The 18,239-nt window shown below is 48.5% G+C and overlaps 2 protein-coding genes, 1 non-coding gene and 1 pseudogene across 3 annotated transcripts; 3 read left to right on the plus strand and 1 right to left on the minus strand.

Annotated features, from left to right (window-relative positions):
• Positions 1 to 371: 371 nt before the first annotated feature.
• PPP1R26 (protein phosphatase 1 regulatory subunit 26) lies at positions 372 to 4,606 on the plus strand. The gene is given in 8 exon segments (XM_023753737.1): positions 372 to 460; positions 2,202 to 2,307; positions 2,499 to 2,637; positions 2,640 to 2,675; positions 2,678 to 3,077; positions 3,116 to 4,152; positions 4,244 to 4,439; positions 4,441 to 4,606. Coding segments are annotated over 8 exon segments (2,169 nt in total).
• Positions 4,607 to 7,315: 2,709 nt separating this feature from the next.
• LOC102430406 lies at positions 7,316 to 7,847 on the plus strand (annotated as a pseudogene).
• Positions 7,848 to 11,944: 4,097 nt separating this feature from the next.
• On the plus strand, positions 11,945 to 13,051 carry LOC102430724 (testis-specific serine/threonine-protein kinase 1). Its single transcript, XM_023753738.1, has one exon. It carries the CDS (start codon positions 11,945 to 11,947, stop codon positions 13,049 to 13,051), a length of 1,107 nt encoding a protein of 368 aa, XP_023609506.1.
• Positions 13,052 to 13,218: 167 nt separating this feature from the next.
• Positions 13,219 to 13,349, minus strand: LOC111825983. The gene has a single exon (XR_002829223.1). It is a non-coding gene; the product is annotated as a small nucleolar RNA SNORA9 (small nucleolar RNA).
• Between the last annotated feature and the right edge of the window lie 4,890 nt (positions 13,350 to 18,239).

The following is an 18,239-nucleotide window of genomic DNA, read 5'->3' on the forward strand; positions in this document are numbered from 1 at the left end:
TGGGGCCCCGCCTCCCGGACACGGGGGAAAAGCGCCTTCTTGGATTTAAAACCACAAGTAGCCGCGTACGATTGGAAATCGTGCAAGCCAGTCCTATCGTGCGTCCAGTCCTGCCGGTGCCGCCTTCGCTCAATACACGTGATGATAAAAATTAGCAACATGGTCGGGCCAAAAGTCAGATCATCTGGTTTCTATAAATGGTTCTGCCGCTAACCGGTTTTTAAAGAGGCCGTGCTTTAACAGTTGTAAAATGCTGCCCTGTCTACTTGACTAGGACCCAAAAATCGATTCCCCATGTAATACTGAGAGGTCAATGGGGAAAACCTTTTGGCTCTAGTTATTGATTCACACACTCAACGTGAGCTAACAGCATGACGCGGCTGATGGTGACAGCACAAGAGACAACTCTAGGGTCTCTTCAGAGGAGTTCCCAGGTCAAAGTGCTAATTGTGTGCCAGCGGTATTGCACCTAGGTACTGGGTTCAGATTTAGGCTCCACGTTTTAAAAGGTGCTCCGGGAAAATGATAGCAGGAACTGGTGGCAGGAATCCTAAGCTCAGGTCTTTAAATGTCCAGGCGCGGATCCGGGTGGGGGTGGGGGCTTTACGATGGCCACATGGAGGTCAGCCTTGGCTCCAGGCGCGGGGCTAGGTGTGCCCCAGATCTGCCCGTGTGTTTTACTGCAGACAGAGAAGGGGGTCTTGGACTTCTCGAGTCTCCAGCACCAGGAGCTCCAGCAGGTTTTGAATGGATAAATTACACATATAATTACACATATAATGAATACATTTCCATTGTAAAGAGGGTTGTGGAAAGCTGGGAGCAGTCAGGAAAGGCTGAAGAAAAAACCTTTCAGATCTGATCTGACCACTGAGCGGCACTGACTAACCAGGGTGGGGGTGGAGGACAGGAGGAGGGCAGGCCCAGTACAGTCCCAGATCAAAGCCGCTTTTGAGAAATGGAATCAGGGTTGGCGGTGGATCATCTTGGTCCTTTTAGACCACATTGAGGACTTAGATCTTTGTCCCAGGAACAATGAGATATCAAAAAAGGATTTTAACATTAGCAATGTATTTTGTAAACATGGAAGACAAGATGTACTGACTCATGACAGAACCCCAAGGGAAGTTCACTGAAAGAGGTGCCATAGTGTTTTCATGGAAACACAGGTCTCCTGAATCCATGGTAAAGTGTGAGAATAATGGTGGATATGAGCGTCTCTTTCTATTTGCCAATGTAGAAGTGTGGAAAAATGGATTCCCAACTCTTTGCTCTTGAAATATGGGTGAGCTTAAGCCGAGAGAATGTCAGCTGAGCCACCAGATCTGTATTTCAGGATTCGTGCTGTCTTTGACCTCTTCTGCATGCCCCAACAAGAGCGAGGGCAAAGATTTCCTTCTATCTGTGGGTTGTATCACTCTGGGCTGGCTTTCATCGGATCAATGATTGCTTCACATCACACATCCTTCTAAGTCTGCCCTTGTTCTCCCATCATGCAGATCATGGCTGATTACTCCTGCATAAAGTTGCTGTCAGTCATTTTCTGTGGCTGGTCCCCAAACAGAAGCAGCCTTTGGAAACCTAAGAACAGGCTTTGGGAGAGGCAGCATAGCACATGGACTCTAGAACCAGTCCCCCTGGTCTCAAATCCAGGTTCAATTCTTAGCTGTGTGACCTTGGTCAAGTTGCCTAACCTCTCTGTGCCTGGTTTTCCTCATTTTCAAAAGGATCATAATGGCAATATTCATGTTATAGGGTTGTTATGAAGCATATATGGCTTAAAATTTGCCAAGCACTTAGAATAGTGCCTGACCCATACAAGCACTATACTAGAATTTGGTAAATATGCCAATCTTTTAACCTCTTGGTGCCTTGCTGTCTTCATTAGTAAAGCAACTTTTAGAAACTTCCATCTTCCAGGTGTGCTTTAAGAATGAGTTAGCTGGGTACTCAGCCGAGTTAAGGGGTGACTACTATCTTCATAGTCAATAGTTAACTACCATTGGGGGCCACCAAGTGCTACTAAATAAAGAGACAGAATCTGTATCACTCTAGTACTCAGACAAAGGTTGTTAATTAAACAACCAGGCCAAACCAAAGTAGACTGTCCAATGGCAAATACGGATGGTAGGGGTGATGGGGCAGGTGCTCAGTGGCCTTTGCACTCATCACTACAGCTTGCAGCTTCTTTCTTTGTTAAGTTCTTCACTCACAAAAATCTACAAGGCCACAAGAGTTGGGGGCTCAGGCAGTGACGACCGCTTGGAGGAGGTCATCCAACTGTACTGGCTGGAGAAGAGGAAGGAGGTGAGCAGGGACCCACAGCAGAAAACCCTGCCCAAGGAGAAGCAGCCTGGCCTTCCTATCCATGGCACGAGCCATGCCACAAAAATTGCCTTGCCCTAAACCCCCAGGAAAATGCCAGGCAAGTGGAAGCCATTGGCCTCGAAGGCTGTGGACCTTGGCCTGGGTAGCCTTGAGCCTGACCATCCTCCAAGCCTCCGAAAGAAGCCAAAGCCCTTGTAGCCCCAGGAACAGCAGCCAAGAGCAAGTTTGTGGACCGGTCCTTGTGTCGGGCAGACATGTCTGTGGAGCTGATGTGCACTGAAGGGATCCTGGACATTTCCAAAATGATCCTGCGACCCCCAGGGAGGGTGGTGACAGACCTCTGTCTGCCAGCCTTCCTGCTCAGAAGGTGACAGCAGCTCCGTGGACAGTGACGACAGCCTAGAGCAGGAGATCCGGATGTTTTGGGCACTAAAAGCACAGGCCAGGAGGGACACCTGCCCACAGTCCTCACACAGCCCACTGGCCATGCCTGGCCCCAACGGGCAGGCTGGTGGCCCCAAGGCCCCTATCTCTAAAACACTGGACCTGTCGCTGAGATGCAAAGGGCAATGCAGAGGTGGCGGCAACACCCTGTGGCCGTCCATACCCAAGAAAACAAGAGAGGTGGCAAAGGAGGGTGCCCCAGATGCTGCCCTCGGCCAGAGAAAAGCACAGCCCAGCCAAGGAAAAGCCAGCGAGGCGCCTGGAAGGGAGGGCAGGCCAGGAGGTAGCCTCTCCCCTGCAGGACTGTCGGGCTGAGTGATGAACATGTGGCCCTGGACACGAGGGGCAGCGTGTCACTGGGCCACGGGAAGGCTGTGGAGGCAAGGAGTGTGGACGAGAAGGAGAGCTCCTAGGACAGGAGTAGCTCACTGGACATCGGCGAGGACCTGGACACCGCCATTAAGGACTTGTTACGATTCAAGTGGAAGCTCAAGAAGCCTTGTAGGTGTTGAGACCCCAGAGCTGTGTGCAGGAAGGTGCACGGAGACACGGGCCCTGGGTCAGCGGGTGGCCTCCAGAGAGGCTGGAAGGACAGAAGCCCGCCCTTGTTGAAAAGCCGCCTGTCAAAGTCCAAAAGGGACAGCAGGGAGGACCCACTGAGGAAACCTTCCAGCAGCTCGCACAGCCCCACAGAGAGAACAAAGCTGTGCAGGGCTGGGCCTGGCCCTTGAGCACGTCCCTGGCCTTCCCATCAAGTTAAAGAGCCTGGGAAGGGCATCTGTTCTCCACGACCTTCACCAATCAGCCGCCAGCCCCAGCTCTCAGTCTGACACAGTTCCGTGGACAGTGACAACAGCATCGAGCTGGAAATCTGGAAGGTTTTGGCCAAAAAGGACAAGGAGTCCATGAGCAGTTCAGAAATTCAAGGAGGGGGTTCCCACCATGCTCGGCTGGGAGGTGTGCCCTGGCCAGAGCCACTATGCCGGAAGGTGGTGGCCCCAGCCCTGGTCACACAGGGCCGGAGGGGCAGGGGGACCCCTCAGCCAGCTACGGACCGAGGGGTGGCCCCGCACAGAGCCGGCCTGCCTCCCCACTGCTCTGTCCAGAGACCAGCTGGCGCCACCCAGGAGCACCAGTGGGACCCTTTGTCTGCCAGGTATGAGAAAACTTTATCCTCACAAAGACCAGAGCCCACGGTGGCCCACAGTTGGGGCCTTGCCCATGACCTCTGGGAGCTGCAGGCCAGAAGGGGACAGGGAGGGGGACCCCAGGTCCACCTCGCTCTCCCACAGGGCGACTTCACCCACCAGAGTTGGCTACAGAGCACGTGGGCGCTGAGCTTGGAAGGCAGGGATATGGCATGGAAAGGGGAACTGGAGAGTGAGAGGGAGAAGGGGACTGGCCTCACCACTGGCCCCAAGAAAGGCCTGCCCTTTGCAGGTTTCTCCCCGCTGCTCTCCAATGTGGGCATAATGCCTCCTGGGGGGCTCGCCTTCTGGGACCGCAGAGTGGCCCGTGTTTGGAAGCTCACACTTGCTCATGAAGAAGAAGTGTGGGCACTGGCCCAAGAGGAAGGCACTGGCAGCACTTGGCTCACACGACAGCAGGAACTTGGGTTCAGACGAGGACATTTTAGACCTGAGGTATAGATGGAGGGTGGATAGAGGCAGGAGAACAGGAGGCATGGGGCAGTGACCCCAGTGAGCTGAGCGACATCTCCATGGAAGACGGTGGCCCACGGTCAGGGGTAAAGTCCTCAAGCTGTGAGTACAGGTCCTGGTGCCAGCGTATCTGTGGATGGCGCATGTATGTGCTTGTACCTGTGCATGTATAGGTGACACTGTGGGTAGCAGAGGAACGGGGGCCACTGTAACCGCCCTGTACATACATACATTAACAGGAAACGATGCCCTTATTTAACATGTGTCCTAATAAATATGATTTTTATACCTTTTATTGTTTATTTGTTTAACAGTATGACCAGGCACCACCCTTGGATTTCCTTATTTAAAAAAAATGTTTTTATTGATTTTTAGAGCGAGAAGAAGGGAGAGGAAGAGAGAGATAGAAACACTGATGAAATCCTGAGAGAATCATTGATCAGCTACATTCCCTACTAGGGACTGATCCTATAACCTGAGCATATGCCCTGACCAGGAATCTAACTGGGGACCTCTTGGTGTATGGGTCGATGCTCAACCACAGCCACACCGGCCAGGGATGATTTTTGTACCTTTTTTTGTAAATTGTTTTAAGTGCTGTGAAAACTGTTTTTGGAAAATATAGCTCTTTGATTTTGTAGGGCGCCCCTGACTGCAGTTTCTGTGGCCTCCATATCACACATCACAGCCAGGCTTTAGTGACTCTGAGACTGGTACTTTGGGGTGATTGCATGGAAATGCCTGGCTATGCCTGAGGGGGCAGCAGTGACACTCCCCAGAGCACCGCCCCCCCCACCCCCCTCCGCAACAAGGCCCTGAGGTCTCTATCCAGAGGCTTCTGGACATCACTTGTTATAAGGGACCCCTGGTGGAGAGGCCTGGGCATGTTCCCTGAACACATTGCAGCCACAGCCTTTGACCTGAGAACCTTTCAAGTACAAACACCAGCAAACACACTGGCCAATCCCCAGGCCCGTGCAAGTGGAATTCCCAGGAGGGAGCTCTCGCAGGTCACCCCAGTTCCTGGGGCCTGTATTGCTTCATGTCCAGTCCTGTTCAATGACTACATGGTCTTAACAGCTCAATAAAACTCTTTGTACACGGGGTGGAAGAGGGGATAATCCTCCAGGCCTAGTCAACGGTTCTGCAGAACTGGCTGAACTGTCATAAATCCTGCCAATCTTAAGAAACTTGCCAACCTCTGCTAAACTAAAATTGGAATTGCGCAAATACAGGGTAGAGGCAATCGTGGACTTTACCAAATAGCTAAAATGAAATTCTTCCAGAAAGCATTTTATTTTTTTTAAGATATATTTTATTGATTTTTTACAGAGAGGAAGGGAGAAGGATAGAGAGTTAGAAACATCGATGAGAGAGAAACATCGATCAGCTGCCTCTTGCACATCCCCTAATGGTGATGTGCCCGCAACCAAGGTACATGCCCTTGACCGGAATCGAACCTGGGACCCTTGAGTCCGCAGGTGAAGCTCTATCCACTGAGCCAAACCAGTTAGGGCCAGAAAGCATTTTAAAACTACCATCTTTTTTCATTATAAAAGAAACATGTTCCAGCCCTAGCTTGTTTGGCTCAGTGGATAGAGCGTCAGCCTGCAGACTGAAGGGTCCCAGGTTTGATTCTGGTCAAGGGCACAGGCCCAGGTTGCAGGCTCCATCCCCAGTGTGGGGTGTGCAGGAGGCAGCTGATCATGATTCTCTCTCATCATTGATATTTCTATCTCTCTCTCCCTCTCCCTTCCTCTCAGAAATAAAAATCTACTTAAAAAATAAACATGTTGCCGAAACCGGTTTGGCTCAGTGGATAGAGCGTTGGCCTGCGGACTGAAGGGTCCCGGGTTCGATTCCGGTCGGGGGCATGTACCTGGGTTGCGGGCACATCCCCATTAGGAGATGTGCAGGAGGCAGCTGATCGATGTTTCTCTCTCATCGATGTTTCTAACTCTCTATCTCTCTCCCTTTCTCTCTGTAAAAAATCAATAAAATATATTAAAAAATAAAAAATAAAACAAGGTTAAAAAAAAAGCCATTCTTTAAAAAGAAAAAATAAAATAAACATGTTCTATGTAGAAATTCTGGAAACTAAAGATAAATTGAAATTTTAAAATGGAAATATTCTACAAGTATACAGCCCACATAAACCCTTGTTAATAAGCCAGTGTATCACCTCCTAGTGATATATTTTGGCTACACATATACACATTTGTAAACACATACAAATGAGATCGGAAGGTACCTAATATTTTGTAACCCTTTCCCATGGGTGATTAAATAGCTTTAACAACCTGATTTTTAATTCCTAATAATCCACGGTAGCTATGATTTCATTCAACCAATCCTTTATTGTTGCACAATTACATAATTTTTCATTTTTACAATCATAAAGCAGGCTTGATGAGCATATGTGTAGCTATGGCCTCATTCAAATTATTACCATTATTGGAGTCCCACGGGCCGCACCTACCCCACCCCCACCCATCCAGGTGGAGAAGGCCAAGGCCATGGCCTAAACGGAGGAGCAGAGCCTAGACAATTCCTTTGATTAGAGGGAAAACAAGAAGAAGGAGCGAAGCAACCGGACAGAGAACGCCTGGGTGGGGGGTGGGCCCTGGGGTTGCCACCATGAGGAAGGATGAAGATGAGTGGAAAGAATTTGAGCAAAAAAGAGGTTGACTAGCCTGGCTGGTGTGGCTCAGTGGTTGAGTGTTGACCTATGAACCAGGAGGTCACAGTTCGACTTCTGGTCAGGGCATATGTCTGGGTTGTGGGGCATGCAGGAGGCAGCTCATCAATGATTCTCTCTCATCATTGATGTTTCTATCTCTCCCTTCCTCTCTGAAATCAATAAAAATAGATTTTTTAAAAAGAGGTTGACTACAGAAGCCTCACAGTTCAGGCGATGCAAATAAGTGAAGAGGAAGAAGATGACAGTGAAAAAAGAGAAGATCCAGGTGACAACTGGGAAAAAGGTGAAGGTGGTGGTGGTGGTGTAGAAAAATCTTCAGGTCCCTGGAATAAAACAGCTCTGATAAAAGCACCCCTTGCTCCAGTAATTGTTACAGAAACGCCAGAACTGGCAATGACTAATGGTGTCTATAGGCCTCCTGGAGCCAGGCTAACCACAAGGAAAACATCACAAGGGCCACCAGAAAACATACAGTGATACACCATTCCAATCCCTGCAGTCCATTGCCAAGAAGGTAGAAAGCCAAAAGGATAAAGAAATGGAGAAGAGCTTTGAAGTCGTTAGTAAGACACAAAACTAGAGGCAGAGATGAGGTTTCAAAAAACCAGGCCCTTAAACTTCAGCTAGACAACCAGCATACTATGCTTAACAATAAAAAAAATAAACAAACAAAAAACAAACATACAGTACAATTAAGAAATGGTCTTTGCTAACCCTTCTAAGGTAACTGACCACACTAATCACTACGAACAGCCATTATCATCTGATTTCTGCTGGACTGACAGCAACCAATGCAGACCCCTCTATATAAGTGACCGGCCCTATTGAACTATGGAAGTTTCAAGTGTCACAACTGCTCTTCATGTATATTGAATTTAGGGAGATTGTAAAACACACACACACACACACACACACACACACACACACGCACGGCAGCGAGTGGTTATTTTAAAATCTTTTTATGTTCAGGTACTGAGCCTTTGTAAGGTTGAGTACCTCAAATTTGCTGCACTCATGTGGACTCATGTGGATGAAAACTTCTGGATTAGAAGGTTACAGCTGTTAAGTGGCAATGCAAAACTTGCAACCAGCTCTGCTGGATACCTATCAGAAATCCTGCAGAGAATCATCTGTCTGAGTTTCGGTTTGCTATAAAAGATGATTTTTGTTGTTGTTAATCCTCATCTGAGGCTATTTTTTCCATTGATTTTTTTTAGAGAGAGTGGAAGGAAAGGGAAGAGACAGAGAGAAACATCCATGTGAGAGACACACATTGATTGATTGCCTCCTGCATGTCCCCCAGTTGGGGTCAGGGGTCGAGACTGCAACTGAAGTATGTGCCCTTGACACCGGAATCAAACCTGAGACCCTTGAGTCTGAGGGTCAACACTCTAATCACTGAGTCAAACTGGTGAGGACTTCAGATAGATAGATAGATAGATAGATAGATAGATAGATAGATAGATAATATAGATAGATAGATTTCAGAGAGGAAGGGAGAGGGAGGGAGAGAGAGAGAGATAGAAACTTCAATGATGAAAATCATTGATTGGCTGCCTCCTGCACGCCCTGTATTGGGGAACAAGCTTGCAACCAGGGCATGTGCCCTGTGACCTGCTGGTTCATAGGTCGACACTCAACCACTGAGTCATACCAGTTGGGGAAAAAGGTGAAGATTTAAGTGACCTTAACTAACCTGTCCTGTGCCCCACCCACCAGGAATGCTCTCTGTAGCTGACTGTGGCTGTTAGACTTCCTGGAAGGTGCTGCTTTCACAAGAACAGATGTGTTCAGACACTCTGTGTAGGGTTGTGATTTCTAATTTAAACTTTGATTTGTATTCTGAGGTAACCACAAATTCAATGAAACTTGGGTCCACCAAGTGGGAAGGGGGCATGGGAGGGAATAATCCTGTTTCTTTTAGTAATTTTTTTATTTGAGCTGTGCTTTCTCTATGTTCCACATTAATGCCTTTTCCTTTTTTTTTTTTTTTTTTACTTTGACTTGGAAGAAGTTCTTTGACAGAGCATATTGCTTGGTTAAGTAAGTGACCTGAAATATGCATTAGAATTGTGAAATTGCCAATCCCTAGAGGGGAACCAAATAGCCTTTGATGTAAGGGGCAATAGATGCAGGGAGCTCTACTTCAAGTGCTGCTATAGCCTCCTGGAATCGGGTCTAACTGTAAAGTTAACTGAAGTGAAAAGAGGATGGTTTCTGCTCAGGCCAAGGGACACACTGATCTGTTCTTATAAATTCAAAGCAACATGAGCAGAACCTCAACTTAAAACCCACTTAGGTTTCATGGATCTTGCATGGTCTCTGACAATTCCAGATATACCTGTGCCAAAACTTTTAAGTTATTGGACATTTTGTAAATGTAGCAATTGTCCCAGGGTAGCTCTGTTATCAACCCTCTGGTGTGTCTTTAAAGTCAGGGTGAACGACAGGTGATATAGCACTTCTCTTTTTGATAATTACAGCTTAAACTATCCAGGCATTTATTAATCCTGAAAAGGGACTTCAGGAAGATACCCAGGATTACTAAAAAGTTTCTGTCCATCTAATGAGACAGCCTGGCAATTTCCTAGTTTTGTATCTTTGGTTCAATAGAAATATGTCAAAGTGGTGTGTGACTACTTGATGCAGAGTCTGGGTTTCTCTGTAATAAATCCCTTTGCCTAATGGCAGGAGTTGCAGACTTGCTACTGGCAAGAGTGAAGCAAGTGGGTAGGTAAAACTGTACTGATATGGGAGCCTATTTCTATGGAAGTTGAGTCTTGATAAGTGTTAACGCAGGAATCAGACTCCTGGTGAGTTACAGGATCTCCTGACGGACCTGCCAACCATTTCTTTTTCTTTTCTTTTTTTAAACTGTTGTGAAAATCAGTACGCATATGGCCAGAGGCTGCTATAGGTGCCAGTGGCCAGAGTGGCAGTAACAAACTACTAGTACACCTGGGCTCCCACCCTGACTCCTCTCGGACAGAAGAGATCTGAGTCGTCTGGAAGGAAGAAGGTATAGTGGGTCCCTGCCAGGACCACACTAGCCACTCTTTCCATCCTGCCCACCCCAGACTGCACCCAACAGCCCTCACACCAAGGCAAGGACACAGGGCAATCCCTCCCGCCTCTAGATTCCATGCCTCTCTCCCCATCTGGTGGGCTGGGTGCCTGGTGTCCGTCCACTCCCAACCTGCCAGTTTCCTGTTGGGTTTGCCTGGACAGGGAATTTGAGCAGGAAGGCACTGCTTGTAGCCTTGGACCTCGAGTGCAACATCCTGCATCCCAATGAGCACCGAGGAGGGCAGTACCTGCGCTGTCTGGTGCACACAGACCATTGGCTGAGCTGGGCCATCTGAGAGGTACCAACTCCCTCCGGGCGGATATGGCCAAGGTGAAACCAAAGGCTAGGCCAGAGCTGCCTAGACAAAGGGGCTGTCACAGCAGAGGGCCCCACTGCTGGCAGAAACTGGTCCCTTTCCAATGCTGACTCCTCCACTGGCACATCCTCAGAGCATTCCAGGAGCTGCTGGTACTCAATGTGGGATCCAGGTCCAGCTCTGCCCCAGCCCCAGATATGCCAGGAGCCCTGCCAAGGCTTCGGGGTGTGCAGACCCCCAGAAAGGAACACACAGCAAGAGCACAAGTTCCTGCCAGCTGTCCTCCAAGCGGGGTCACTGTCAGAGAAGTATGGGAGGTTAAGAGTCCAGCCAAACCAGTCAGGAGAGGGCAGAGCCATGGCTTCCTAAAGGCAGTGACCCCAGGCTTGGAGGCTCTGCCCCTCCTGACCCTCCATCTGCTGCAGGGCCCACGGGCCACCTGTGTGGACACAGGGAAGGATTCCAGGACTGAAGAAGGGAGAAAAGATCAGGGACATTTCTCCCCAGCTCCTTGCCTGTGGGAGTCACTGTGCCTCCACCTACAGTCCTGCCTCTCAAGGTTGCCCTCTCTACACTACCCTTCCCAGATGCCAGGGATCATCCCTGTCTCTTCCAGGAGTATGACTACCATTGAGGTTTATACACTGTGCTCCCACCTTTGTAACTTATGCCCTTATGAGACCCTCAGACTGCCCCAACCAGAGTGTTCTTGTTTCCTGCTGGGACTCGGACTATTACAAACACCCTGGATTTCCCAGTGCAGTAACCAGCCCTACTGCTCAACAAGCAGTCCTGGCTCTAGGACTGGAGGTATGGCCAGACCAATGTGTCCCCACAGCGCCTCCTCTCCCCCACCCTAGGTCCAGCGAAGTGCGAGGCTGCTCTCTGCAGGCCTTCAGTAGGCTCCAGCTCACTGGCCAGCCTTCTGGGATTCCGAGTCCCAGTGGCTCAACCTAGAGCCTCGTTCCCTCAGGACACCCTTCCTTTATTTTGTATTTTATTTTTTAATATATTTTTATTGATTTCAGACGGAAGGGAAAGGAAGAGAGAGATAGAAACATCAATGATGAGAGAGAATCATTGATCAGCTGCCTCCTGCATGCCTCCTACTGGGGATCAAACCCACAACCCTGGCATGTGCCCTTGACAAGAATTGAACCCAGGACCCTTCAGTCCGCAGGCCAATGCTCTATCCCCTGAGCCAAACCAGCTAGGGCAGGGCACCCTTCCTCTATGACTTCACCCACTGGTCACCTAGGAGACAATGCTGAACATTCCACCCCCAGAGTCTGGGCCTTCAGGAGGCAGGGACAGCAGGCCCAGCCCGCTCAGAGGACTCTCTGCCCTATGTAAATGAGAACACCACTGGCCCATGTCTAACAGGTGTGTAGAGGACAGCCTTAGAGGTGCTGGGTGTTCTTAGCACCATGGATGATGCTACTGTTCTCAAGCGACGAGGCTACATCATGGGGACAAATTTGGGAGAGGGCTCTTTCGCAAAAGTCAAATCCGCGTACTCTGAGCGCCTGAAGTTCAATGTGGCAGTCAAGATCATTGACCGCAAGAAAGCCCCTGCAGATTTCTTAGAGAAATTCCTTCCCCGAGAAATTGAGATTCTGATCATGTTAAACCACCGCTCCATCGTCAAGACCTACGAGATCTTTGAGACGTCCGAGGGCAAGGTCTATATTATCATGGAGCTCGGGGCCCAGGGCGATCTCCTCGACTTCATCAAAAACCAGGGAGCCCTGCATGAAGATGAAGCTCGCAAGAAGTTCCACCAACTGTCATCAGCTATCAAGTACTGCCACGATCTGGACATTGTCCACCGAGACCTCAAATGCGAGAACCTCCTCCTCGACAAGGACTTCAACATCAAACTGTCCGACTTCGGCTTCTCTAAACGCTGTCTGCGGGATGACAGCGGCCGACTGACCCTGAGCAAGACCTTCTGTGGGTCAGCGGCGTACGCAGCTCCTGAGGTCCTGCAGGGCATCCCCTACCAGCCCAAGGTCTATGACATCTGGAGCCTGGGCGTGATCCTCTACATCATGGTCTGTGGCTCCATGCCCTATGACGACTCCAACATCAAGAAGATGCTGCGCATCCAGAAGGAGCACCGTATCAACTTTCCTCGCTCGAAACACCTGACAAAGGAGTGCAAGGACCTCATCTACCGCATCTTGCAGCCAGATGTCACCGTACGGCTGCACATTGATGAGATCCTCAGCCACTCCTGGATGCAGCCCAAGCCCCGGGCCCTGTCCCCTGCAACTACCAACAAGGAGCGAGGGAGCCTCCTGAGCACTAAACCTTTGCAGACCACTGAAACTAGCTCTGAAAAGAAGTCTATCACCCCCCTGGAGCCCCAGGAGGAGGCACAGCCCAAGAAGATGTCAAGACCCCGGGAGGAGACTGAGGAAGGACAGGTCTCCGAGTTTGAGAACGGGAGCCTCGCCCACACAACTGGGCATCTGAGCGAGGAGGCACTAGAAGGGTGCTCCTCCAAGTTCCCGGATACACAGACCCAGTGAGCCTCTCACAGCGTCTAGGGGTGGCAGAAAACGAGGCGGACTTCACAGCTGTGAACAAAAACTGAATTGAAAATTTTACTTAAGTTTAACCGTATGTGCCAAGTGGTTACCATGGGACAGTGCAGATCCACCGCGCCCAGCACACCAAGACCTGGAAGGGAGCAAAGAACTTTCTGAAACTTCTATTACCTTGCTCCGGATGCAGCAGGCAAGGCCTCAAACTGTTTCCAACTGTTCTCGCAAGTACTGTAGGGATGCATAGGATCACCCCAGACCCAAGCACACTGGAGGCTTGCAGTTGTCAACCATGACTGAGCAATAATGTTGATGTTATCTGAGGTGTTTGGGTGAGTTGCTGCACAAGCCAAGGAGACACTGGGTGATTGAGAAACAAGGGATTGTTGGTTAAACTGAAGACTTCACTTGGAATCCAAAAATCTTAACAAATCTCTTGTACTTTGAGCCACATATTTTCCCTGAAAAGTATGCATTTTTTCCAGCAAAATTTTGTTGATTTTGAGGAATGAACTTACATGGGTTTGTGGAACTTATTTAATGGCATACTGTACTAGAATATGTGTGATGGGTGAATAGGCTGTCCATTGTACCATTTCTTTCTTTGAATACTCAGACATGGTTTGGCAATACAAAAACTCTGTAACATGCATGAAAAAGTCAATAAAAGGTGCACATATGGAAAAAATACTATTTTTTTATGATACATTTCTCGAAGTGAAATTGCTGGGTCCACAGTATGCAAACATTTTAGTGAGATAATAAACATTTCAGGAAGTGTTAAATCCATTTTCAGAAATCTACCTGGGGCCCAAAGAGAACATAAAACCTATAAAAAATAGATTTCTAAATATTTTAAAAAATTATTGACTCTAAGGCTGGTGGTAAAGGGACTAAATAGTGGGACTTAGACTAAAAGTGGATGCGGTCACAGGATAACTTATCTCTAAGACAGGCTGACAGCACAGCTCCAGAATGTGCTGAGGGTGACTGTCCTTGTGGTACTGCGGGGCCCTCTGCCCATCGTGAGCTGAGAGAAGTTCATTTCTTCTCTCCTATCTCCCCTTTGCTCCTCCCAGCCAGTAACTGTCAATGGGAGTGGAGCTGGCCCCTATAGCTTACAATGGCATTTCTGCAGGAGGGGTTTGCTGTCACAGTAATGGGAGGGGGAAGGTGTACACTTGAACTTAGGAGCCTGATATCCTGTGCAATGAAGACCTTTGATATTTCTCACATGACTTTCAAATGTTGCTCCAGATCTTCATGTGGGTGAAAACCCTGCATCTAAAACCTGTAATATCTGAACCTCCCTAACTCCATTTTATAGAGAGAAAAACTGTAGTTTTTGAATGGATTTTCAAGAAACACAAAGGTATTTACTAAGTAAACGGACAGAAGACTATATTAATCATTTGTTTTGTTCTTGGCTTTCCAAGACTTGTTTACCATTGCACAAAAATCCTATCTCTAGTGGCAATGCTGCTAGTGGTATCTGTATCTGAGTCATTGATTTAACACCGCTGGTCAGACTACACCAACAGCTGTTGCAGAATAAATAATTCAGGTGCAAACATCTGGTAATTCATTGTGGCTCTAGTGTAGTCTTATTCCAGAATGCATTTAGTTTATAACATTACTTTGCTTTCATGTCTTCTTTATATTACAGTATTACATATATATATATATTGATTTCAGAGAGGAAGGGAGAGGGAGAGAGATAGAAACATCAATGATGAGAGAGAATCATTGATTGGCTGCCTTCTGCACACCCCCTACTGGGCATGGAGCCCACAAACCTGGCCATGGAGCCCACAAACCTGGCATGTGCCCCGACTGGGAATTGAACCCTGATTTCCTGGTTCATAGGTTGACACTCAACCAGGGAACCACATTGGCCAGGCATACAGTATTTTTAAAAATCTTTATTGTTGTATTACAGATGTCTCCCCTGGTGGTGCCGCCTCCTGTTTCTCACACATTGGCTAGTTTTTCTCACATACTGTACCAGGGTTGGTACATGAGACCACGAGACTTTGCTCAGTTTCCAAAGTGCCCGGATTTTAAGGAATTTTATGATATTTTAAGGCCACAGAGCAGGGCTGCCTCATGGAAAGTGTCCCTATGAACCCAGAGGGCGGGGTGGGATGGAGTCAGCTGTAATTACTCCCCACCAGGAGCAGGATTGCTCACCTGACAACACTTCCCCCAAGTGAGCTGGTGGGCCTTTACTGAAATACTACAGTAATTGGGGAAAGCCAAATCCAGCATTGGGACCCCTGCTGCAAAAGATTAGTCTTCCAGCAGTCTAAGTCAGTGTCCTTTCAGAGAAAAGAACTCGAGTCTCAATGGCCAGAGCACTTATCTATTTGTCATTCCTCTTGGACTTGTTCCTGGCAACCTATATATATATATATATACACCCTAATATGCAAATAGACCTAATGGCAGAACAACTGAACTGAACTGGTCGCTGTGACGTGCACTGACCACCAGGGGCGCGTGCGGAACATGGCAGGCGTCAGCCGCTGCGGGATGCTGGAGCAGGTGAGTGGGGGCACCAGGCCAAGGTGGGGTGCCAGTCGCTGTCATCGGGGGTGAGCCTCTGGTGGTTACTGAAAATTCTTTGTTCTCACGCATTGCCGGCCCACCCCATGCTTGCACCTGCTGCCAGTGCTGGCCCCACTTGCACCCACAGCCACTGCTGGAGCCACTGCTCGCATCTGCTGCTGGTGCCTGGCGCCAGTCCCAATTGCTCTGTGCTGTCAGTGGGTGCGAGTGGTGGCTGCCAGCCTCGATAGCCCCTGAGGGCTTCTCCACCTCCTCTTGCTCCTGAAGGACGATTGGGGCAGCAGCCACTGCTCGCACCCCCTGTTGGCACCGGCCCCAATCGCTCCATGCCGTCAGTGGGTGTGAGTGGGGCCGGTGCAGTCAGTGCATGGGAGCATAGGCTACGGGAGTGGGACTACTGGCAGAGTGGGGACCAGGGGCTGCAGTGGGAAGGGCCAGGTGGGGGAGTGGAGGATGGTCCAAGACTTTCCCCTTTGCCCACCACAGTTCTTTTCAAGGTGCACAAATTCGTGCACTAGGCCCTTAGTTTTGAAAATAAAAATCCTTGTGTGCTTTTTCAAAAGTGACTAAATCAGAGAGAAAGGAAAAGTAAAAGGAAGTTCAGGGAAGAGAGAGAGAGAGAAGATGGAGAAGAAGAAGAAGAAGAAGAAGAAGAAGAAGAAGAAGAAGAAGAAGAAGAAGAAGAAGAAAGAAAAGAAAAGAAAAGAAAAGAAAAGAAAAGAAAAGAAAAGAAAAGAAAAGAAAAGAAAAGGAAAGAAAAGAGAGGAGAGGAGAGGAGAGGAGAGGAGAGGAGAGGAGAGGAGAGGACAGGAAAAGAGAAGGGACCTCATTGGGAGGACTGGCTGGAAGAGGAGAAAGTGATTTTTCTGGAGAGAAGAAGACTATTGAAAGAGGCAGAAGTGAGAGGAATTGGAGCAAGCACAAAAGGGGAAACAAAATGTTCCTTCCCCCAAGAGGATGGTATTTGCCTCATTGGCAGAACTTCTCAGATTTAAGGGACATATTCCTCACCTGGGGTCCCATCAGCGCAATGAGATTCTGTCCAGTGCCTCAGCTTCCCAACTGGCCCTGGTGGTGCTGCCTCCTGGTTCTCACACCCTTGCTGGGTTCTCGCCCATACCAGGGTTGGTCTGTGTGACCCTAGCAGATGGAAAAAGCAATGATCTGTCACTGCTGAGACTGGCTTGCAAAGACACTGTGGCTTTCTATGTCTCTGATCACCAGCTCTGGTAGAAGGCCGCTGCTATCTGAGCAGCCTTTCGGAGTGACCCACATGCTGCCCACAGCCAACGGCAGGGGCTGGAAATGGCTCCTCCACTCTCAGGCAGAACTTCAGATGACTGCAACCTGGCCCACATGTGCGCTGAAATCTCCCAAGAGGCCATGTGTCCAAAACACCCAACTCAGCTGCTTCTGGATTCCTGAGCCACAGAAACTGTGAGATAATAAAGGTTTGTTGTGTGAAGCCACTCAGTTTCATACTGAAATAAGACGTATGTGATGCAGTGAGAAAGGCCTGGAAACATGGTCCCCCATTGTAAATGGCTTAGATAAGTTTCCAAAAATTGGTATCCAAAGCAACTGGTGGATTTGATAAAAAGGTATTCTAAGTTTTCTGGAAAGACTCAGGAGACAAAGATTTCCAACTCTACAACTGTTCAAAATGGAAACAATTGCAGAATTATACATGGAAAAACCCCCAGTTATGCATGATACTATAATCTAAGTGATACCATTGTAATTAGCTAGCTTTTAATACAGTCAAACCTCAGTTCTCAAATGTCTCCCATCTCAAACAATTTGGTTCTCCACCAAATTGTTCATAGAAAACTGTCTTGGTTGTCAAACAAAACTCTAGTTCCCTACCTGATCAACCTTTTCATGTATGATCAGTATGATTAGTAACCTATCTCTCAGGGGGCAAAGGAGAGAATGTACAGTATGAGTCAAATCTCATGTTATTTACATCTCAGGAAATTGCTCAGTGAATATTTTCTAGTGGGAAGAAATGATTCCGTTTTCAAACAAATCACTTCTCAAACAGCTTTCTGGAACAAATTAGATTCCACTGAAATAGAAAAGGAGCAGAACATTCTATAAGCCAGACATTCTATAAGCCTGGCCATTTCAGGCAGCTTCAGCAGGAAGCTGCAGTTGCAATGTCACACTCACCAGGGAGCAACCAGTCCATTCCCTGCAAACCACTGGGGGAACAGGTCCAACAAAGGTGAGATGGACACATGTGCGGTAAAGTTGGGGCGACACAGGGAACATGCCTGTCAGTCAAACCTGGGGACAGAGGTCATTGGCTAGAGGAAGTGAAGCCAATGCAAGCCCGTGAAAATGTGGTAAATCATAATCCCAAGGGGTTCGCTCTCTTGTTCCTCTGGCTTTGCTCCTACCTGTGCTCCCTCCATAGCCATGTGGCCCTGCAGACCCCCCACACAATGGACTGATAGACAGCAGCTGGGAAGACAAGCTATCCTGGCCAGATGTGGACTGGACTGTGCTTTAATATGGAGCAGAGACTCTGAGCATTGGCTTTGATCTTAGCCCCGTTGAAGACAAAATGGAGAGAGGTGGGACCTGCAAAACTCAGGGGTTT

Source organism: Myotis lucifugus, unplaced genomic scaffold, assembly GCF_000147115.1.
Source record: "Myotis lucifugus unplaced genomic scaffold, Myoluc2.0 scaffold_49, whole genome shotgun sequence".
Classification (NCBI taxonomy): domain Eukaryota; kingdom Metazoa; phylum Chordata; class Mammalia; order Chiroptera; family Vespertilionidae; genus Myotis; species Myotis lucifugus.

Coding starts and splice junctions, on each gene's coding strand:
- LOC102430724 (XM_023753738.1), top strand. CDS start 11,945: ATGGATGATGCTACTGTTCTCAAGCGACGAGGCTACATCATGGGGACA.